Source organism: Callospermophilus lateralis, chromosome 20 (assembly GCF_048772815.1).
Source record: "Callospermophilus lateralis isolate mCalLat2 chromosome 20, mCalLat2.hap1, whole genome shotgun sequence".
Lineage (NCBI taxonomy): Eukaryota > Metazoa > Chordata > Mammalia > Rodentia > Sciuridae > Callospermophilus > Callospermophilus lateralis.
In genome coordinates, this window is record NC_135324.1 from 3,615,259 (window position 1) to 3,638,578 (window position 23,320).

General features: G+C 59.5%; 1 protein-coding gene across 3 annotated transcripts in view; it reads left to right on the forward strand.

The window, feature by feature from the left end:
- The first annotated feature begins 7,046 nt into the window (after positions 1–7,046).
- Positions 7,047–23,320, forward strand: part of Fgd5 (FYVE, RhoGEF and PH domain containing 5) — a 63,977-nt gene continuing 47,703 nt past the window's right edge. For all 3 annotated transcript variants that reach the window (XM_077106242.1, XM_077106243.1, XM_077106244.1), the window contains exons 1-2: positions 7,047–7,176; positions 14,397–16,986. In XM_077106242.1, the coding sequence (XP_076962357.1) occupies positions 7,164–7,176; positions 14,397–16,986 (2,603 nt within the window). In that variant the 5' untranslated portion in view covers positions 7,047–7,163. The remainder of the gene's footprint in view (positions 7,177–14,396; positions 16,987–23,320) is intronic.

Sequence of the window (23,320 nt, forward strand, 5' to 3'; positions counted from 1 at the left end):
CCTAAACATCCAACAATAGGGGACTCACGAAGCCAGCGGCGAGAGACAAGGGCCATGCAGACAGGGTGCCCTCGGTGCAAAGACGGATGGAGAGACAAGAAAAGGCTTGGGACAGCAGAGACGCTGCGGGACGGTGGGGGTGAGGAGCCCGTTTCTGGGTCGACCAGATACCCCTATGGGGTGGGGGGGGCAGGAGCTGGATCCCTACCTCACACCACACGCCCGTTTCTACGGCAGCCAACCCTGCCTCTCCAGGAGGCCACAGCGGATTTCGGGGAGTCGGTGGCCGGCTCTGGGTGCACTGGGGACAACCTGGGTCAAGATGGTTGTCCCTCTAGGGAAATGAAGGTCACCCTCACACCTTTCTTTCTGAAGCTCCCTGTCACGTCTCTTGGATCTGAAGTCATCTGAGGAGGAGGAGGAGGAGGAGGAGGAGGAGGAATTAGAGGCCACAAAGTCGCCCGTCAGAAAAGTTCCGACGTCCCTTTGGAGAAGAAGGAAAGAAAAATAAAATTTAAAAAAACATGTTTTGTTGTCTCCCGACGGCGCGATGGAAAAACCAACGACCTTCCAATATCCCAGGGGAAAACGTCACCCCACACTTTCCTCGGGGGGCCCTGGGGGTTCTGGGAGCAAAACATGTTTTCCTTCGGCAGGACGTCGGCCTGAGGGACTTTTGGAATCAATTATTGGAAAACATGAAAACAAACTCGAGCCGTGGTCCACACCACCCTTCTTTCTGGGGTCAGGAAAACAAAGGCTGTGGATTGGGGTCAGCTCGTGAGGCAGGAGGCAGGGAATCGGAGTCTTGGGGGAGGCTGGGAGGGGAGGCTGGGAGGGGAGGCCAGAGCCTCCCTCCCTGAGCCTCAGTTCTCCCATCTGCAGATTCGTGGTCCTGAGTCCTCCTGACAGAGCGGAGAGCAAGCGTGCCATTTCCGTTGCTTCGATATAGATGAGATTTAGCGGCTGACGATGCTCCTCTTGCGCTGGGTCCCACAAATGACTGTCGCTGGTCTTGGGTGAGGAGCAAGAATCAATTATGCATGGTGCACCCCTGTTAATCCCAGCAACTTGGGAGGCTGAGGCAGGAGGATCATGAGTTGGAGGCCAGCCTCAGCCACTTAGGGGGGCCCTAAGCAACTGGACGAGACTCTGTCTCTCAATAAAAAAATAAAAAGGGCTGGGGATGGGGCCCTGGGTGGTGAAGTGCCCCTGGGTTCAATCCCCGGTACCAAAAAATAATGATAATAATAATTAAAATGTAAGGAACTGGCCGGGGGCTCTGAACCTGGTTAGCATCCCAGCCGTCCAGAGCTCTGTCCCTAGGTCTGGTGCGGTGGCGCACGCCTGTGATCGCAGTCACTGGGGAGGCTGAGGCAGGAGGATTGCGAATCGGAGGCCAGCCTCACCCACGTAGCGAGACCCTGTCCCCAAATCAGAAATTAAAAAGGAAAAAAAAAAAAAAGACCAGGGTTATGTGGCTCATGTCAGGTGGTTGCAAACACCAGGACAAGCCCCTGAGGTCACTATGCAAAGAGGGGACAGTGTCCAGACGACAGCCAGGCCTCACAGTGGCGCTCCTGGCCTGGGCCTGGTTCATTTCTCTAAGTGTCTCGCGGTGGCCGATGGGAGGCAGGCCTCCCCAGCAATTGATGGTGCCCGTGACAGGGGTCACCCTGGCTTCCGGTGTCCCTCTGGGCACAGGGACGCATGGCTGCGCACACTGATTAGGGCTAATGAACGGGATCTTTGGAGCCGTCCTCCCTCTTCCTCAGCCTCCGCCAGCCACTGGGGCTCCGACAGGGAGATCAATCAGGGCGGAGCTCCGGAGGCTCATCGGGATGCCCCTCTCCAACCACCACCCTTCCGGGGGCACCCGGGAAGGTGACATTGCCACGTCTGTTCCCTGTCCCCAGCAGAGCTCAGCTCTGGTGGCCACCAGTCATTCGAGGCCGGACTCCACGGCCCCCACCACGTTTCCTGGGCCGTCCTGACTCCCCAGCTGTGCGGGGCCAGGCACGGGCGGGTCCCCGTCCCCGGGACACCGTTAGGCATTTGGTGAGTTCTGAGCAGTCGGGGTCTCTTCTGCTGGCTCAGCTGGAACTGCAGGGGTCCCTGGGAACCAGGGGGCACTTTACCACTGAGCCGCATCCCCCCGCCCTTTTTTATTTTTATTTTTATTTTGAGAAAGAGTCTTCTTAAGTCGCTCAGGGCCTCGCTGAATTGCTGAGGCTGGCTTTGAACTCAAGATCCTCCTGCCTCAGCCTCCTGGGCCTCGGGGATGACAGGTGTGCACCATCGCACCCAGTTCCCCTGCTTTTTAGTGGGGTCTCCGTGGTTCCCACGAGGAAGAATCTTTTGGTTTGGGAGAGCTCAAATCTTGGTCCCCAGCTGGGTGCTATTGGGAGGTGCTGGATCCTTTAAGAGGCGGGGCTTAGCGAGAGGCTTTTAGGTCTTTGAGGGGGTGTTCTTTAAAGGGACTATGGACCCCAGCCTCTTCCTCTGTGTTAACTGTGCCACACGTGCCTACCGCAACGTCCTACCCTCCCCAGGTCACCAGTCCTAAAAGCAGTGGTTTCATTTTGGAACCTCCAAAATTTTGAGCCCAAATCAACCTTTTTTCTTATTAAGTGGATCATCTCAGGCGTTTGTCATAGTAGCAGAAAGCAGACGAACACAATCCCTGTAGTATGTAGACCCCTGGGTACTTGGGGTTTTAATGCATCTGCAGGAAATCTCGGAATATACGTCCCCTGGATGAGGGGGACAGCCCACGACAGCCGGTGACAAGCCCCAGGCATGGGAGTCAGTTACCCATATCCTCAGCACCAAACAGAGGCTAAGACCAGCGCTAACTGTGTGTCCGGCTCTGTTCTAGTACCAGAGGGGACAGAGGCCAGCAAGGAAGAGCCAGCCCTGCCCTGCCAGAGCTGGTATCCAGGGTGGGGACAGAGCACACCGGTACAGTGACCCCTCTGCCACATTTATTCACGGTTTCACTCTCTACCGTTTCAGTCACCCACGGCCAACCGCAGTCTGAGAAGGAGACGTGGAAAATTCCAGAAGTAAATAATTCACAGGTCTTAAATAACTCGTGGTGCGGTCTATTGTCACGACTGTTCCCTTTTATCACGGATCATTGTTAGGAATCTCTCAGCATGCCAGGTTTATAAATCAAACTCCACGAGTGGAACGTGTGTGTGTAGGGAAAGAAAAATTTTTAAAAAACCCTGTAGTATGTAGACCCCTGGGGACTTGGGGTTTTACGGCATCTGCGGGGAATCTTGGAATATACGTCCCCTGGATGAGGGGGGGACAGCCACACAGATACGTAAAGGGGATGGTTTCAGATATGACTACGTGCAAGGAAGGAGGAGACAGGGTGATGGGACGGCAGGGGACTCTCTGTGAGGAGATGACATTGGAGACCTGACTCTCGATGGGGGACAGTCCAGCTATGTGGAAAATTGGGAAGGAATGTTCAGAACAGCAGGTGCAAAGGCCCTGGGGCTGGGAGGAGCTGGGTGGATTTAGGGACAGTGAGAAAGGCCACTGGTGAACAAGAAGAGGGACTTCAAAGGTGGGGTAGGAAAGGGGACAGGATAAGGCAGGCAGGGTGCAGGGGTCTTAGGCTCCTTGCTAAGGAGAGAAGATGTCAGTACCTAAGCAACTGTTGAGCTACAGCTGTATGCATCCTCGGAGCTGGGAGAGCTATGTGCCCAGCATCTGTACAGCAGTCATGGGCTCCTTCTCAGAGCCTGTCACCTGCCTGGTGCCACACCCACAAGAAGCCAGTAGGCATCGGGCCCTCCCTGCAGCCGCCCGGGCCTGCCCTGTAAGGGTTAAGGTGGCCTCTTTGTCCTGCGGTTGCCATGGGGACAGTTCCTGTCCCTCAGGAAAGCAGGGAGAGCCGTTTCCTGTTTTGAAGGAGGCCCGGGCTGTTTTCCTCCAATCCGGCTGCCCAGAGAGGGGCAGGAAGCCTGGGTGTGTGGCGCAGGCGGCCAGGAGGGGCCCTGGTGGAAACGCCAGTCCAGCCGGGGCAGGGGAAAAAATGCCCGGCCGGAAGAGGGTGGCCGCTTCCTCCAGACCTGAATCCCACCCAGTGATAAAAAATCCCACCCAGTGATAAAAAGGCGCAGCTCCCCTCCCCCAGGGCCCAGGCCCTCCTGGGAGACGCCTGTTGGACAAAGGCAGAGGGGACCCCTGTGGCCTCAGTGCACCCTGAAATCTGTACCCAGGGTGCTCCGGCTTCTGGGTAATTGGCCTCCATTTTCCAGCCTCACCTCGGCCTCTAAGTGGGCCTCCTCCGGGACACCTTCCCAGCCTGCTTTGCAGCCCTGCAGCTACAGGGCAGGACATTCAGGAGTTGGGGACTCATCTTCTCACTGGCTCCTGTGCTCTTTGCTCCTCTGACCCCCAGCGACCCCACGGTTCTGACCAGGCCACTCCCTCCCCCACACGCACTCTATGGCTCCCCATTGCCTGCAGGATACAGTCCAAGCCGTGGGGTCTGCTGCTGGAGAACTTTTCCCCCTGGGGACATTCTGTGCTGTGACCACTTCTGACTATGCCCACCCTGCCTTCCTCTTCTGTGCCTCGAAGGGCCCCCTCAGACATTTGACCTCTACAGCCTGGCCCAGAGGTACCCCCCTCTCCTCTCCAGCCCCACTGAGGCCCACTGTGTCACAGTGATCTGTCCCCAAGCCCCACCCCTCGCTGACCACAGGATGATCCTTGATTCCATCCGAGAGAGAGTCTTGCTGTCCCCATTTTACTAAGCAGAAAATGGAGGCACAGAGAGGTAAAGCGACTTGCCTGAGGTCACACAGCCAGTGAGTAGTGAGGCTGCCATGTTGCTTTCCACCTCCATCATCCCCAACTCTGCCCATCCGCCCATCAGGTATACAGAGGGTGCCCAATAAGTGCTTCTTTTTTTTTTTTTTTTTTTTTTTTTGCACCAGGGATTGAATCCAGGGGCGCTTAACCACCGAGCCCCATCCCCAGCCCGATTTTGTATTTTTTTTAGAGACAGGGTCTCACTGAGTGGCTTAGGGCCTCGCTTTGGCTGAGGGCTGGCTTTGAACTGGCGATCCTCCTGCCTCGGCCTCCTGAGCTGCTGGGATGACAGGCGTGGGCCACCGCACCTGGCTACAAGCTCACTTTTTAAAAATATCTATATTTTTAGTGGTTGATAGAACTTTACTAAATGTTATAAGTTCGTCAACTTTTTTATTCTATGTATTTTTATAATAAATTCATACCCTTTTTGTCTATTTATATGTGGTGCTGAGAATCGAGCTAGGCAAGCGCTCTACCCCTGAGCCACAACCCCAGTCCCAAGGTCACATTTTTTTTTAAACACATATTTTCTTTTTTTGGCATCCAACATGGCAGGGACTTATCTACTGTTAGGGTTTGGATGGGAGATGTCCCCCAAAGGCTCATATGTGAGAGGAGAAAGACCTCCTGCCTCCCCTGGGTCCCCAAGGAATGGAGCCAGCTGTCCATGGACCAGGACCTCTGAATCCGAGCCCCTAAATACACCCTTCCTCCTTCACAGCTGCTCTGGCCGGGCCCTTTCCTCACAGCAGCGTAAGAGCTGACCAAGACGTCGACTTGCTCATTTCTGCCCCTGACCTGGAGCCACTCTGTCACCTTGACAGCCTCCCCCACCAGCCTCCCCCACCGATATCATCCCGGTCACCTGGACCACCTCCGCCATCACCAGCGCCTCTGACATCTCCATTACCCCATCAATGCCACCAACCCCCCCCACCTCTATCACCTCCGCTGTCTCCGCCATTGTGACAACCTGTGCCCGTCTCTCAACTCCACCACCTAATCTACCTCCGCCCTTTCCAGGTGGAGGCCCGGAGGCTGCGGAGGCTCCCAGATGGAAAGGTTGTTTGAAAGGATCGTATTTCCAGCTTCTGATCTGACAGTTGGAGAAACTGAGGCCCAGCCTGGATCAAGGTCAGCCCCTCGCACTCCTGAAGTTGGCCAGGCTGGTCCACGCCTCCAGGTCCCTGCCCAGTGCCCCACCGACTACCTGGAGGGGCTCTCCTTGGTCAACCCCTCTCCCCTGCAGCCTCCTCTGAGCTCCCACGGGCTGCTGGGCACCCTGGGCACCTGCCACCGGGCAGTCTATGTCCCATGAGCCACAGAGGAAGGTCCCTGGGGGTTAAGGCTCGGTATGAGTCACCTATGTCACCAGGACCAGGCGGGCACCCGGGATGTGCACCAAGGGAACCAAGAGCTTCCTGGTCAACCCGTTCTCCTCTGCCTGGTCACCTCCTGGGGAAGGGCATCTTTGGTCCCTCGTCCTCTACTCCAGTGGTCCTTGAACGTCTGCTCCATCAGAAGGATCTGGAAGGTTGGTCAAAACGGGGTTTCTGACTCTGTAGGTCTGGGGAGGGGTCCTGGGGACTTGCATTTCTCCCAGTTCCACAGGCTGGGAGGCCACCGCTCTGCTGACCCTCGCGGCTGGCTTGGTCCTGGGTCTCTGGCCACCTGCTCCCATCCACGTTCCCCGAGGAGGCCACAACCTGGGGCGGTCGCGTCCATCCGGAGCGCCTGCCCGGCTCCGCACCGGGTGCATGGCCAAAGACGAACCCAAAGGGGACCCCACGGTCCCCCCGACACCCAGCTTGTCCCCAAGACCCCCGCTACCATGGCCCCTCTGAATGCACGCGGGACTCCTGGACCCTCTCGGGTCCCTGACAGGGGACAGGGAAAGGGGAGAAAAGGGACCCTTCCCCTCGGCGCCCGGGGGAGACGTCCACCGGGGCCCGGGGCGCGGCCGGCGCAGCGCGCACGGGGACAGCGCGGAGCCCGAGCGCCGAGCGGACGCGACGCCGCCCCCCGCCCCCCCCCCGCGGCGCGCTCGCCCCCTCCCCTCGCCCCCTCCCTGGCCGCGCCCCCTCCCGGGCCACGCCCCCGACCACGCCCCGCTCCGCCCCGCCCCTCGCCCAGGCCCCGCCCCCGGCCCCGCCCCCTGGTCCTGCCGAGTCCGGCGCGCGCCGGGGGCGGGGCGGGCGCAGGGGGCGCGGGCCCCGCGGGCGGCCATGGAGTGAGGCGGTCGGCGGCCGAGTCGCGCTCGCACCGACGGACGGACGGACGCACGGACGGGCCGCCGCCGGGCCTGGGGCTCCGCGCGCTGGAAGATGAACCGGGCAGGTAGGAGGCGCCCTGGGACAGCCCGCGGGGCGTCGGGGGCCAGCCGTGGGGGGACACCACCTCCCCTGAGGCGCGGCCTCCCCGAGGTCTGGGCGGCGAGTCGGGGTCCCCTGCCCCGGACGGACGCGCGCTCAGCTCCGAGGGGCAGCGCCCTGGTCGCTGTCGCCGGGAGCTCCCACCGCGGTCCTCCCGGGCCACGGGGAAGGACGCTCCTTTCCCCCGAGTGACGGCGTCGCGTCCCCACATCCCGTCACCCCCCCTTTCCAGGGGTCCCCCAGACGTCCTCGGACGCCTTTCCAGGGCGCCACAGGACTCGGGCCGCCGGAGCTGTCCCCAGCCCCGGGCACTGCGCTGCGCGGTCCCCCCCCCCCCCCCGCTCCCTCGCGGACCCCGGGGTCTCCAAGCCCCCGGTCCCCGCCCTCGGCAGCCCGCTCGGGGAGCGCCTGGCCCCGCGTCCTCCCGGGGACCCAGCGGGGGGACCCTGCCCCTCCGAGCTCCCGCGGAACCCCAACGGGTCCGCGGAGACGTCGCAGCGCGCCTCCGGGGAGGAGGAGGCCGAGGGGCGCCTCGGGGAGGGAGGCTCGGCTGGGTGGCGCCTGTGCCCGTCCTGGCCCCCGCGCTCCCCGCCGCCGCTGCGCGCCCCTGCGCCGAGGGCAGAAAGTTCTCTCCACGAGGAGAGCGGGCCGCGCCGTCCCCCTGCCGCCGCGCGGTCCTCCTGCCCGGGACCTCGCTGCTCGCGACCAACACCCTCTCCAGAGCCGCACTCCAAAACGCACATCCCTCAAGAAACAGGAAGCCACCATTTTGGCTGGGTTGGAACCATATCCTGCTGCCCTGCGTGTGCGTGTGTGTGTGTGTGTGTGGTTTTTCTTTTCCTTTCCCCTTTTTCTTTTCAAAATTGTTTTAATGGAAAAAAAAAAAAAAAAAAGGTCATTGTCTGAGGAGCGAGGTGCCCCCAGGAGCCAGGGGACCAGACGCATCTACAAAGGATGGAGCGCGCTTGGGGCTGGGCATGTGGACCCCTGGGGGGGGGGAGTCCCTGCGGGTCCAGGAATGGGGGGAGGGGCGCAGGAGCAGGGGTGCCACTGGGTGGGAGTCGGGGAGGCTGGAGCAGGGTCCCAGGGTCCCAAGGCCCCAGCCAGCCACTGCTTGGAGGGACTTTGCCTCTCGGCTGGGCTAGCAGCAGCCTGGACAGAGGCTGGCTAGCTTTTTCCCCTAGGCTTCTAATAAAAGTCACTTTATAACAATGGTGACAGCCTTTCCAGCTTTCCCACGTTTTCCTGAGTGGGGCGTGGGCAAGCCTTATCCTTCTCCCAGAACAGGGAGGATGGAGTGAGGCCAGATCAAGTTGGAGGCAGGTTTGGTCCTAGAGGTCTGAGCCGTTGGCAGCCTTTGATTCTGCCGTCCTGTAATTTGTCTAAAAGCATAAACCGGGTTCCTTCTCCAGTGTGATTACAGCCTGTCATGGGTACCATGCTCAGAATTTCCTGAAGGTGTTGTGCTTGGTTTACAGAATCCCAGGAAATGAACCTCAGAGTCACCATAAACCTAGTTTAGTGAGACCTTGAGCAGGTTACTGAGCCTCTCTGAACCTCAGTTTCTTCTTTCTTTCTTTCTTTTTTTTTGGACCGGGGATTGAACGCAGGGGCACTTAACCACTGCACCCCCATCCCCAGCCCTTTTTATGTTTCATTTTGAGACAGGGTGTAGCTAAGTTGCTTAGGGCCTCACTCTATTGCTGAGGCTGGCCTTGAACTTGTGATCCTCCTGCCTCAGCCTCCCAAGTTGCTGGGATTATCAGCATGTGCCACCACACCTAGCATTTCAGCTTCTTTACCTGAAAAATGGAGAGATAGCTCTTTGTCATTGAGTTCTTGTGGTCACAAAGCATATAAGGTGCCTAGACCAGTGTCCATTCTAAGCAGCCCATAAATACTAGCTAATATGTAGCAGCTATTTACTTTGTATCCGGTGGTGCTATAAAGTGTTCTATTTGTCTCAATTTATTTGACATTCCCGGTCACCTGATTGGGACAGTACTATTGCTACCCCCTCATTTTATAGATGCAAAAACAGGTGCCTGGATTTTGGGGGTCATCAACTTATCAAGGGTTGAACCACCTCCTGCTCATCTTGAGAGGCTGCTTTTTAATCCGGTCCCTAGCACACAGTAGGTGCGCAGCACATGCCTGCCGGGGTGTCTCTGCTATACATTTCAAATGCCTGTCCCTTCTCTGGGACGTCTCCCCAGTCCTGTGAAAGAGGGGGTGTTGCTTCCATTTTTACCAAGAAGGAAATTGAGGCACCCAGGGGCACAGGGACCGGGATCACAGAGCCCAATGGGTGACAGAGCAGGCATCAGCGCCACACTGTGAGCCCCAGGCCCCTGGTTCTCCATGGTGTCCCAGTCTGTCATCCGGGGAAGTGTCCTGCCACGGGTCACTGCACTCGCTTCGCAGCAGCCTAATTAGAAATCATCAGGCTCGGCTTGGACACTCCGGCAGGTCCCCAGGAATCAATTAATTAAGACACCGTGGGAAGGTGAAATTGGAGATAATTAATGACTCTTGCAGCGCATGGTCCTGGGCATCCTGGGGGGGACGGGGGGGGGGATCCAGATCTGCAGCTCAGACAGACTTGGGGACTGAGTGTGGGGATGTCCGAGGACGTCACGAGGAGAGCCAGGCGGAGGTGGCCAGTCCCTTCGCTCTACAGAGGGGGAGGTTGAAGCCCAGGGACAAGGACTGGCCCAAGGTCTCTCGGCTCCGGTTTTAATGGCACAGCTGGGAGGAGGGAGCAGAGCCCCCCTGACCCCTGTCCGCTGCTCCTCCCGGCCTCAGAGGAGCCCTGCAAAGCACCTAGGGTCACCAGGGACATCCACACGGGGTGCAGGCGGGCAGGAGTCGAGGTCCACCCGAGGAGGGAACCCCAGCGCTGGCCCGTCCTGTCACCCCATCCCTGAAGCTCCGCCCCCGGGGTTACCCATTGCTGGTCCCTGGTCCCTCTACCTGGAATGTCCTCTGCCCCGATCCTTTCCCTGTGTGAAAAGCCACCCCCTCCATCCATCTGCGAGCAGTCCCCTGCCACCTTTCCCTTGAGTCTGAGACCCAGGTAACCAGTGTGAGGCGGGATCTCCATCTGGTTCCTTCCCCCTGTCCCCCACATACCAGGGATCGAACCCAAGGGTGCTTAACCCCTGAGCCATGTCCCCAGCCTTTTTTTTTTTTTTTTTAAGAGATAAGGTCTCACTAAGTTGCTCAGGGCCTCACTAAGTTACTGAGGCTGGCCTCCACCTCACGATCCTCCTGCCTCAGCCTCCTCTGGGATTAAAGATGCGCACCACCTCGCCTGGCCCTTTGGTTCCTTTCTGTAAGGTGGTGGGCAGGAGGGAGCTCAAAACCTGGGTTGGACTGGTCTCCTTTGCCGTTTCTTGGGCGTGACGAGTGCGTTCGGGCTTCTCTCACCTGTTTTTACATCTTGGCTCTAATGTCCTATTCGCTTTCCTTAAAAGCGCCACCCCATTTCTGCATGGAGCTCGTTGTCACCTGGCATGATGAACTTTCCCTCCATCTTGCCCGTCTCCCTCCACCTCCCAAGAGAAGATCCCCGAGAGCAACATCTTTATTTCATTTACTAGTGGTGTGTGCAGAGAATCTGGGTGAGGGCTTGGTACACAGTAGGTGCTCAATTAGTATTTACTGGAATTGGACTAAAGGAAATCGAGGAGGAGGAGCTCGCTAAAGCGAGTTATTGGTGAAACATGGACCCAACCTCATTTAAATTTCTCACCTGGCCGGGCACGGTGGCTCACACCTGGGATCCCAGGAGCTCAGGAGGCCGAGGCAGGAGGATCGCAGGTTTCTGGCCAGCCTCAGGAACTCAGTGAGGCTGTAAGCAACCTAGTGAGACCTTATTTTCAAGTTGGAGGCCAGCCTCAGCAATTGAGCAAAACCCTCTCTCAATATAAGATGTGGGTTTGTAGCTCCGTGGTGGGGATGTGGCTCGGTGGTTAGGCAACCTGGGTTCAATCACTGATACCAAAACAAAATTCTCACGTCTCTAGCTGTTCTTGGTCTCTCTGGCCTCGGTTTCCCTACATTTTCACCCTGCCCTGCCTCCCTACACGCTGAGACCTCAGAGTCTCCACTGTAAAGAAAACACTTGGACGGAAAACACTTTGACCGAAAGCCCACAGGCAGGGTGAGGGGACTACACCAGTCTTGCTGTGCAACCCCATGCCACTTACCTGCCCTCTCTGTGCCTCAGTTTCCTTATCTTTCAGCAAGGGGGCCAGACGAGGCCTTTCTGATTCTGGCTGCCCTTGATTTCGGGGAGACTCAGGGGATGCACCATGGGGTCCAGTCCTAGAAGCGCAGGGTGGCCACAGAGCCCTATCGTTCCTTGGGGACAACATTTTCTTGCCGGATCACGCCTCAGACACCCACCGTAACCTTTCCCGAGGAGCCGGTGCCCACAGATCAATAGCTTGATTGGAGGAAAGATGGGGTGGGGGTGGGGGTGCTGCAGCCAGGGTGACGGTCATTTTTCACAGTCCCATCTGTCCCTGGGTCTCATGGAGCCTCTGTGAAATGCCACCTGTTAAGGATGAGGAATGAGTGTCCCCAATCCCAGTGGATAATTCCTCCCAGCCCCTGACCCCTGATGTTCAGAGCTGGGGCTGATACTTTGTAATGTCTCAGGGCAGAGCCAGGCGCAGGCCAGGGGGGTGTGGGCAGGCCAGGGCTGGCCTCTCTCTCAACAGCCACAGCCAGTGTTCCTGGGATCCCCACTCCTGCCGGTCATTCATTTCTGGTACCAGGGACTGAACCCCGTGTCTCATGCATGCTGAGCAGATGCTCCACCACGGAGCTACAAACCCACATCTTATATTGAGACAGGGTTTTGCTCAATTGCTGAGGCTGGCCTCCAACTTGAGATCCTCCTGCCTCAGCCTCCCGAGTCGCTGGGATGACAAGCCTCAGCCTCCCTGCTCAGCCAAAAGTTTTTCTTAAGCTCCAAACAAATTTTTTTTGCCCACCAATTTGGACAGCTATTTTCCTACGCCAGGACATCTTTGCTTCTGAAGCACAGAGTTGGAAAATCACTTTTTATTCCTAGAAGATTTTAGGTTGTTGACTGGAGGCCTGTGGTCCCCTGAGCGGTGACGTGGATGAGCGCAGGGCGGGTTAGGGGTTCGATGTGGTGTTGGCTTCAAGATCCTTAGGAGCTGGGCCTCCTTCATGTGGCTGCCTGTCGGCTACCACATCTGAAAACTTGCAGGGTTCCTGCCGCAGCCACTAATAAGCAGGCAGACAACCGCTCCTTGGAGTGTGACTCTGAAATCAAGCGCCACAAGCGGCCCAGTGGGTGGCCTGGGAATTATATGTTTGCTGCTCTGGGAGGTTTTATTTCAACTGGAGCCTCAGCTGCCTTTGACATGATTCTGCCAGTTTGGGGAAGGCGGTATTGACTTTGGCTGCAGACACCCAGAAACAGAGGTGCCCCGGGATGATGTCACAGCCATGTGCAAACTCAGAGCCAGGCTGGTGCTGGGCATGTGGCTGGTCTGAGTGGAGCAGGGCCCCGAGTGTCAAACACATATTCAAAGGCCAAGGCTCAGTATGAAAAAAGAAATGTCCAGTATCTCATTAATACACTTTGCATATTGACTGTAGGTACTTCTCAGCTGACCATGGGGCTGTGTCCTGAGACTCATTTTAAGTTGAAAACACTGTAAAAAAAAAAAAATAATAATTGCCAGGTGTAGTGGTGCATGCTTGTCATCCCAGCGGCTCTGGAGGCTGAGGCAGGAGGATCGCAAGTTGGAGGCCAGCCTCAGCAACAGTGAAGTGCTGAGCAACTCAGGGAGACCCTGTCTCTAAATAAAACACAAAATAGGGCCGGGGGTGGGCCTCAGGGGTCGAGTGCCCCTGAGTTCAATCCCTGATACTTCCCTTAAAAAAAAAAAAGAAAGAAAGAAAGAAAAGAAAACATTGTATAAATGGATGCATTTCCCCGGCCGCAGCCTAAAAAGCATGGTGCTGAGCCCCTCCTGCCTCACAGGTGCTCAGACAAATACATAAAATAAAATTATATCCAAATTTGAATAAAATATATCACGAAGACGGCTTTCACCCACTCCCATTTATTTATTTATTTTGTTTGAGAAGTTCTCACCATGTTGCTCAGGCTGGTCTCCAAATCCTGAGCTCAGGCTATCCTCCCTCCTCAGCCTCCCAAGTGGGTGGGACTGTAGATAGGCACCTGCCACCACACGTGGCTCTCTTAATTCTTAATTTTTTTTTTTTTTTTTTTTTTTTTAGTACCTACTGGGGATTGAACTCAGGGGCACTCAACCCCTGAGCCCCGTCCCCAGCCCTATTTTGTATTTTATTTAGAGTCAGGGTCTCCCTGAGTTGCTTAGGGCCTCCCTAAGTGGCTGAGGCTGGCCTCAAACTCATGATCCTCCTGTCTCAGCCTCCTGATCCACTGGGTTGACAGTCGTGGGCCACCAGGTGCCCAACAGAAGAGACTTTTTGCAGCTTCTCCTGTTGGCACACGTGGGTTCTTCCTCCCCTGAAGTGCGCATGCCCCTGAGGCGCCCTGGCTGCCACCGCCTGGACGCCTGTGAGTTTCAGATGTGACTGTCCCCAAAACCACACGTCCCTGATATTATGGGGTGTACACTGAGTCCTCCCCTCGAGATGAGACAGTGGCTGTTGGATTGCGCCATCCCACGGGTCGGTGGCTGTCCTCCAGGGGTCGCATGTGCCAGGTTTCCCCGTGACCCTGGACGCCCCCACTCCTCGCAGCCGTCGAGGGGACGGTGCGCTCCACGGGGCCGCGGGACCAGCGGCCCGTAAACGTCGCATTTTCTCATGGTTCATTGATGCAGAAGGCCCTTCTCGGTGGCTCGCTGTGGGGGGGACCCATGTGACGATCAGGACACCCTCTGTCCCCCCAGGCGCAGGAAGTCCCTTTCAGTCGATTTCCAGGAGAGGGACCTGTGCCCTTGGTTCAGGGAGCGGCTCTGCAGTGGCAGGTGGGGGGGTCCCTGCAGGTGACAATGGTGGGGGCGGGGCGGGTGCCACGGGGGGATCCATCTTCGGGGTCCCCGGGAACCTGGAGCCCTTGTGGGTTCCGCTGAGCCAATTCTCGACGGCGGGAGAGATCATTCTAATTTTCTTTCTTTCTTTGTTTTTTCTGCTCCGATTCTTCAGACTCGCCCAAGCCGCCCGTCGCCCCCAAGCCCAGGACCAGCAGCCCGCGCGTCCCCGGGGTGGCGCCCCCGCTGGCCGCCTCGCCCCACCTGCGCCTGCGCAGTCCGCACGGCGCGCCCCGGGGTCCCAAGCCCCCGATCGCCCCCAAGCCCAGGCTGGCTGACCCCGGCGACTGCAGGCCCGGCGTGTGCCTCGGCGACAGCGTCACCAAATGCCGCAACGGGCGGCTGCTCTGCGCGGACCCGGGGCTGGACCCAGGGCGCGAGTCGGAGACGGACGAGGAGGACATGGAGGTCGCCAGGGCGGTGGCGAGGGACGGGAGCTGCGTGGGGAATGTGGCCCCCGAGGAGCCTCCCGGGGACCCTGGGGAGGAAGAGCAGGAGGACGGAGGCCAGGACACGGGCGCTGGTGAGGACCCGGCCCAAGGGACACCCAGCGGAGAGGGCGAGGGACACACAGGCGACACCCCTGAAAACGAGGAGGAGGACTCTGAGGACGCGCCGGGGACGGAGGAGCAGGGCTCCACGAGCGAGGAGGAGGAGAAGCGGGTGAAGGCGCACAACGCCTACAACCTGGGGGCCCGGGGGCCCTGGGACACGGGCGACATCTCGGAGGACGACATCATTCTCACGCACGTGGACGCGGAGGTCCCCGAGGTCCCCTGCGAGGAGCCCGAGGCCCCCGGGGCGGAGGAGGCGCAGGAGGACGGTGGGGAGGACCCCGTCGGAGCCGAACCTGGGGGACTCCACGAGGTCGGGGACCCCGACGGGGCGACCCAGGACACGGGGCAGGACGCTGCACATGACAGCGAAGGAGCCCAGGAGGGTGAGGAGCTGAGCACCGCCATCCAGGGGACTGAGACCGCCAGCGACAGCCTGGAGACCCCTGGGGGACAGGAGGAGGAGCAGGAGGAGGACGGCGAAGTGGAGGAGGAGGGCGAGGGCGGCCCAGACGGCGGGGACCAGGGGGACCAGGGAGAAAGGGCAGCCGAGGAAGGGCCCCTGGAAGGGGAGGACCCCGCGCAGGACGAGCCCACGGAGCCCCCCATGCTGGACCAGGCCAGCGAGGACAGCTGCCAGATCGTCCCTTTCGAGAGCGACAGCCTGGACGACTTTGTGACATCGCTCACAGGAAGTCCCTACGCCTTCCTGCCCACGGAGAGCACCTCCTTCTGCAGCGACAGCTATTCCCAGGTCCCCGAACCGGGGCAGGAACCCGGGGCCCAGGGGCCGTGCGCGGAGGACGCCCCCCAGCTGCCGGGGGACGCTGGGGAGGGACCCTCGATCCCCGACGTGGTGGTCGTGCCAGAGGACGAGGACGCCCCCGACGACTCGCTCAGCAACCCCTACGTGGTGGCCATGGGCCTGCCCAGCCCGGGCGACCCTGGAGGAGGAGGACAGCCGGAGCCACCGGCCACCCCCGACGGGTCGAGCGGCCCCGACAGCACCGAAGAGGCGATGGCTGCTGCCGAGGGCGGCCTGGTCCCCTCGGACAGGAAGGGCCTGGCCACCCGGGCGCGTCCCCACTCTGGGAAGGTGGCTGGGTATGTCCCAGAAACGGTCCTGGAAGAAGCGGGGCCAGAGGCCGGTCCCTTGGGCTCAGGCACCGCAGGGGCCGCGGAAGAAGCGCGGACGCCCCTGGACGGGAGGCCCCCCGAGGGCAGCCGGGCCCTGCCCGCCACGCCCAGGGCCTTCACGCTGTACCCGCGCTCCTTCTCGGTGGAGGGCCGAGAGGTTCCCGCGGGCATGTTCCGGGAGCCCGACGGCCCCGGGCTGGACGACCTCAGGATCCAGAGGAAGGACGACACCCTGTCCCTGCCCTGCGTCATCGGCTCCTCCGGGAGCTTCTCCCAGAGAAACCACCTGCCGTCGAGTGGCACGTCGACGCCGTCCTCCGTGGTGGACATCCCGCCCCCCTTCGACCTGGCCTGCATCACCAAGAAGCCCATCACCAAGAGCTCACCCTCGCTGCTGCTGGACAGCGAGTCCCCCGACAAGGCCACCAAGAAGAAGAAGTTGTCCTTCAAGCGCTTCCTGGCTCTGACCTTCAAAAAGAAGTCAGAGAGCAAAGGGCACGGGGACCTCAGCGTGTCCTCCTCCAGGTCCTCCTCCGAGTCCAGCTACCACGGCCCCCCCAGGCTCCTGGACATGGACCGCAGAAGCTTCGGGAACTCGCCGCAGCTCAAGTCCCGGGCCGGGAAGCTGCGGGCCTCCGAGTCCCCCTCGTCCCTCATCTTCTACAGGGACGGCAAGAGGAAGGGCATCCCCCTGAGCCGGACCGTGTCCAGGGTGGAGTCCTTCGAAGACCGCTCGCGGCCGCCCTTCCTGCCCTTGCCGCTGACCAAGCCTCGCTCCATTTCCTTCCCCAACGCCGACACGTCGGACTACGAGAACATTCCAGCCGGGAACTCGGACTACGAGAACATCCAGATCCCGCCCCGCAGGCCCGCCCGGGCCAGCACCTTCACCAAGCTGTTCGAGGAGCAGAGCAGGGCCCTGTCCACCGCCAACGAGAACGACGGCTACGTGGACATGAGCAGCTTCAACGCCTTCGAGAACAGGCAGCAGAGCGCCGAGCAGGAGGCAGAGAGGTACGGAGACTTATGACGGGCAGCTTGGGGACACAGGGTCAGCAGGGACTTGCTTTCTGGCCTCTTTCTAGCTGTGTGATGTGGAATGAGTGTCTTGACCTCTCTGAGCCTCCTGGCCGGCAGGGACTTGCCTTGGGGCCTCTTTCTAGCTGTGTGATGTGGGGTGAGTGTCTTGACCTCTCTGAGCCTCCTCAGTTACTTTACCTGTGATACGGGAGCCGCGGGGTCTCCCGCGAGATGCAAGTCTTTTCTGTGTCAGGGTTTTATATATAAAAATGCCAAATATGGTAAAGATGTGATGATTTGGGCATTTCTCAAATCCTGGGTGGAGGGCTTTCGTAGCGCTCTCTGGGAAAGTGACTCAGACAGAAGGTTCAGGAACCTTGCCAGGTATCTGTCACCACCGGGAAACTACCCTGCGTTGAGATTGAGACCATTTTATGGTGCAGACACCCCCCGCCATTCAACAGGGAACCGGAGAACACAGTCTGACTTGTTTAAAGAGCTGGTGGTGCCCTGAGCTGAATTTCTGAATGGACGTCTCCAGTGTTTGTTGAACAAGACCGGGGTTTCCTGACCCCACCTCCCCCAGACTGACTCAATGCCTTCTATTGATCATCCCCGGCTGGGGTCACCAAATCCGGCTGTCCCTGGTGTGCGGGGTGCACCTCCAGTTCACCCTCTGGCATTTACGCTCTTTGGGGGTCACCCAGTCTGAATCAATGAAGAGCCCCCAGGGTCATGATTTGAGAAGGACTCTCTGCTCCCTTCCCCTGCCCTGCTGGAACAGAAAGGGATCCTTATTAGGACTCAAGTTTTTTTTTTTTTTTTTTTTTTTGGACTCCTGGTTTAGGAATTTGCAGTGAATTTCGCAAAGGGTGGCCAGGTCTGGTTGTGCAGGTTGTGCACTGCACAACCCCAAGGGTAACTCCTTCATCTTTGAGCCCATATAGAGTGCCCCTTGGGGTTGCTTGTCATATGCAAAGGCCCTGTTGCCTTGTCCTGTAGTCCCCTCCCCCCCAAAAAAATTAAACAAAGTCCCTTCATAATAAGGGAATTAAAGATCCCAGAAAAATGGCAAATCCCCGAACCTTGACTGACTGGTCCTGGTCGGTGGCTCTGCTGGCATCTGCTCACAGGTGACACTGCAGCCTCGGGCCTCGGTGGAGTGTCCCAAACTGTCAGATCCTGACTTTCAAAAGCAGGGTTGCGTCACTGCATGCTGGAGGCCAGAGTGACAGGGGTAAATCTCCCGTGCAGAAGCCACATCCATCCTTCCGCCTCTGGCCTCAGGCACAGGGAAGGGAGGTCCCAGGAAAGTCCCCACCTGGGGCCTAGCAGGTCTGGGCAGGGGAGGTTTGATTGACAGGTGTGGGGGCGGGGCCACCTCTCCACCTGAAGGGGCTGGGGTGCCGCTGAGCAGCCAGGGTCCGGGTGGGATCCCCTGTCCTCAGACTCACCTCAGGGCCTCGGGTCTTTGCTAAACTGGGGAGACCTTGAGGTCATTCTGGTGCTCCCCAGAGGCCGTCTCCTCTTGGCACCCCCTGAAGGGTTCAGAAAGATGGAGCAGGGAGTAAGTCTCGTGCTATGATCCGTGGTCACTGAAACCCGAGTCCTTTGCCCATTCAATGTGTGGGGCACAGAGCAGCCGGGTACGGTGGCCCACGCCTGTCATCCCAGCAGCTCCGGAGGCTGAGGCAGGAGGATTGCCAGTTGGAGGCCAGCCTCAGTCAAAGTGAGGCCCTAAGCAGCTCAGGGAGACCCTGTGTCTAAATAAAACACAAAACAGGGCTGGGGACGGGGCTCCGTGGCCGAGGGCCCCTGAGTTCCATCCCCAATTCACAAAACAAAACCAAACTTGCTTTCGCAGAGATCTAGTCCCGCAGCCCTGCTGGGTCCTGTGTCCACGGCCATCAGAACGTGGTCATGGACGGGGGAGCCCGGTCTTTTGTCTGAAGAGCCCCCTGGACCCCGATAGCTGGCCACACAGTAGGCGCTTAATAAAGGAATGTGCCGTTGCAGGTTCGCGGTCCACCCGGACCCTCGGTCTCTCAGCCCCTCTGTGGGGTGGCCGGCCGAGTGCTGGCTCAGAGTCATCGAGGGCCTGTTTTTGGCCAAACGCCACCCAGACCAGCTTGTCCCTGGTGTCCCCTTGATGTCCCCGTCCCTGTCAGTTTTGTTTCTTGCCTGATGTGGCATCTAGGTGACTCCCCAACCGAGGGCCCCACTGTGGCCTACGGTGGGCTCCTTCAGACTGACCGGGGGGTCACAGCGTCTCTGTGGGTGACCCAGACCCCGTGTCCCCATGTGGCCGTGCGGGCGTCCCCTCCTCCCTCGCCGCCCACAGATGTGGACAGTCCTTTCCTCGTTTTCCTTCTGTGTTTTGGGGGGGCGGGGGGAGCCCCGGGCCATGCACACGTAGCCCCAGCCCGAGGGCTGTCCCCGCGCACCGAGAGTGGCCTCGTGTGTTTGCTGCGAGTGTCACGGTGGCTCGGCACACGGCTTCGGTGACAAGCCACCTGGGTTTCAGCGGCGTGGCCTGGGGCAGGTGACTGAGCCCTCTGTGCCTTGGTGGCTTCTGTGACAGAGAGCGGGGGTCGCAGCCTTGGTGTGGGGGTCAAGGGACCCGCGAGCGTTCTTAGACGGCAAGGTCCACGTCACCTGCTGCTGGACGCAGGCCTTGGACTGGATCTGGGTAGAATCCAGGAGGGCGAAGCCGGTCCCTGGTGCCCTGCGCGTGTCTGTCTGTCCATCTGTCCATCCGTCCGTCCCCCCCACACCCCGCTCACACCCCCTCTGCCTGCTGTGGCTAGGAGTCGGGGGACCTCGTCACCTGTGGAAACGGGGTCACAAACTTGGGGGTGTCAGCCACACTCCAGGGGGGACTGAGACCTGTCGTCCCCAAGTCCCCGTGGGATGGCTTCAAGGCCACAGACGGCAGCCGGGGCCCTGCTGCCTCGGGTGACCCGCCTCCTGCACCAGGGGTGGCCGGCCGAGGGCGCTGGGACCACGCCGTTGGGCACTTCGGGTGTTGTCCCCGAGCCTGTGGCCACCGCGGTCACGTGGCGCGTGCCTGGCCATACGTGGGAGGGACAGTGGGACACCACCTTCCAGTCGGGACAGCAGGCCTGGGAGGTGACAGGGACCCTCCTAACAGGGATTTATTGAGGGTCAGGGTCTCCCTGAGTTGTTCAGGGCCTCACTGTTGCTGAGGCTGGCCTCCAACTCACAATCCTCCTGCCTCGGCCTCCAGAGCCTCTGGGATGACAGCCTGTGGCCACGGCGCCCAGCACTTATTTGTCATTGACACCCAAGAAAGACTGGGGCTGGTGTCCCGTGAAAGACGTCCCCAGAAGTCCCAGGAAATCCGTCTTTTCAAGTCCAAGTCAAAGGACCGACCTGCTCACAAACCCAGGCAGGGGCAGGTAATGGGGCGTCCAGTGCAGACCAAGGCCTGGTCACAGACACTGGCAGCAGCCACCGAGCCCACACTGTGGCCTCACAAAGGTGACTCACAGCCCGAGTGTCAGTGGCCGGCCAGTCCCGGGCACGGAGGAGGCCCAGCCTCTAGCCTCCCATGGGCCGGTGTCCGGAGTCCGGCCTGAGCGCTGGCCAGGCAGCGGTGGCCGGGTGTCTTCCCCTCTGTCCCTGAGCCCGTGCCACCCCCCCCCCCCCGTTATCATCACCCTTTTGACAAATGCGCTCAGCACAGCTTCCATTAAGTCCCCTGGAAGGACCCGGGCCACCCCACAGATCGTCCCCCTCCAGGTCCTCGCGGCCCAGCGCCCGGGGCTGGGGCACTTGACGGATGGGGACGCTCCGTTTTTAATTTTCTGACTTAAGACAGGAGCATCTGCCGCTGGTCCCTTGGCCATCAGTTTTAATTAAATGCAATAAAATTCACAGGGAGGGACCCCAACGAGAGACCCGCGTCGGGGACGCACTCGGGGCCACGTGACGCGCGGGACGTGAGGATCCCCTCCCCGAACTGCGTTCTGTTTTTTAATTTGGCGCAGCCCGAGCGCAGGTGCCACCCTGACCCAGGGCTCCTCACTGTGTGGCCCCCGCGGGGACCTTGGGGACGACCTTGCTCACGGGAGGCGGCCTCCTTACGAGGTCCTTGCTCAAGGGTCCGCGGAGGGTCTCTGTGGCCAGCTGAGCCCTGGAGGCGGGGAGAGGCCTTTGTCCCAGCCCCAGTCCCCTCTATTTTCCTGTCTGTCCAATGGGGACAAGTGTGTCACACGCAGATGAAGCAGAGGAATCTGTTACCAAAAAAAAAAAAAAAAAGATTCAGCAGAGTAGGATGCCTGGGAGGGGCCAGGGTCTGGAGAGTCCCCCGAGGTCCCCTGTGTTAAAGGCTCAGCCCCAGCTTGGTGCCCTGGGCAGGTGGTGGACGCCTGTCATCCCAGCGGCTCAGGAGGCTGAGGCAGGAGGATCGCACGGTTGAGGCCAGCCTCAGCCACTTAACGAGGCCCTCAGCAACTCAGGGGGACCCTGTGTCCAGAAAATAAAAAGGACTGGGGGTGGGGCTCAGGGGTTAGGCACCCCTATGTTCAATCCAAAAAGTAAAAGATAAGGAGACTAAGGTCCCTAGAGGTCAAGGGTCAACGAAGGACACAAGGTCACGGAGCTGGCCACAGCAGAGCCAGACTTTTAAAACGTCATCCGTCCCCGGTACCCACGCTCTGCATCCTGTTGGAGGTCCCTGTTCCCTTTAGGTACATCATCCCATGTAATGTGCGAAATGTCCCTGTGGGGGTAGAAGAGGAAACTGAGGTTCAGAGTGGTGCCGTGATCCGTACCGCAATAAGCCTTGGCGCGAGGAGGATCAGAAGAGCCACCCTCCGTAGGTGCGGAGGGTACTTGGAAAGTCTCCCCGCCACAGAGGGTCAGGGCTGGGTCAGAAGGCTGCGTGGCGACCCCAGCTCTGTTTCTAAGGAGCTGGGCGTCCTTGGGCAGATTCCTGAACCTCTCTGTGCCCCCAGCCTCCTCGTGGGTTGAAAACCAGGGAAGTCACAGCAGCTGCCCCAGAGAGTCACCGGGAGACTGGAGACTGTTGACACTTGCAGAGGGCTCCGTGGGAGCCTGGGACTGGACTGTGACGTTCTCTGGGTTCACTTTAGCTCTTCGTGTTTACCCTGTGGTCACAGCGGGTGACCAGGACATTCACCAGGGACACCTGCGAGAGCCCGGGGGGTCTGAGGCCTGCAGTTGGAACTCCCCCTCCCCCGTCTGCTGCGGCCCCGCCGTCCTCTGTAATGAGACCTGTCTGTCTGTCTGTCTGTGGGGTCTACATATTTACGAGGCTCTGCTCACCCATAATTTAACCAGAGGTTTCCAGACCCCCCCACGGGGGAGGGGGGAGGGGGAGGGAGCCGTCCCGCCCGTCACTCAAAGGCAGGTCTTTTGTTCTGTGGAGGGCCAGCCACCAAGCCACCGTTGAAGGGACAGATACCACTGGATCCTAAGTTCCTGGATGCGGTCACTTGCTGGTCATCTTTTTTTTTTTTTTTTCTATTATCTGCCTTAGAGACTGGAAATGAATCTCACAGTGTAAGTGGGCAAAGGACGGGGCGCGGCCTGGTGACAGTTCAGCCCCGACCCGTGTCACAGGTGAGCAGCACAAGGCTCCGTGTATCATGTGGCCGGGGACACAGGCGCACCCAGGACCCCAGGGCAGGGCCAGGAGCCATGCTGGACTTGCACTGCCCTTTCTCCTGGCCTTAGGTCAGTGAGTATGTGCAGAGGGACCGGGTGGTCCCCAGGCTGGGCAGGAAGAGCCTTTCATGGATCCAAAAGCTGGATTTCAAAAACCCCGGAGAGTAGCTGGGCCTGGGGGCAAGCAGCTGTGACTGGAGGCTGAGGCAGGAGGATCGCAAGGTGGAGGCCAGCCTCGGCAACTTAGTGAGGCCCTGAGCCACTCAACGAGACCCTGTCTCTGAATAAAATACAAGAAAGGGCTGGACAAAAAGAAAACTCAAGACATTTTTCATGGTAGCTGCCCCTGGTGCAGGGCGTCTGGGAGCTGCCAAGCATGCCCTGCCTTGTGAGCGCCATCCAGAGACCGCAAGCGCGTGGTCCAGGGTCACACAGCAGCAGGCAGCACAGTCAGACCCAGAACCCGGGCATCTGCTGGGAAGCCACCATCCTGTGGCTTGTGGAGGTGGCAGGGCCGAGCCCTGGTGCTGAGCTGAGCCCTGGTGCTGAGCTGGGGTGGGCTGTGGCGGGTCACGGGCCACACCTGGGGCGGTGGCAGAAGAAAGGGCGGTGACGTCTTGCAGCTGGGATTGTTCTGGGCCCACTCCGCCCCTCCCAGCTCCCTCCTGGATGCTGC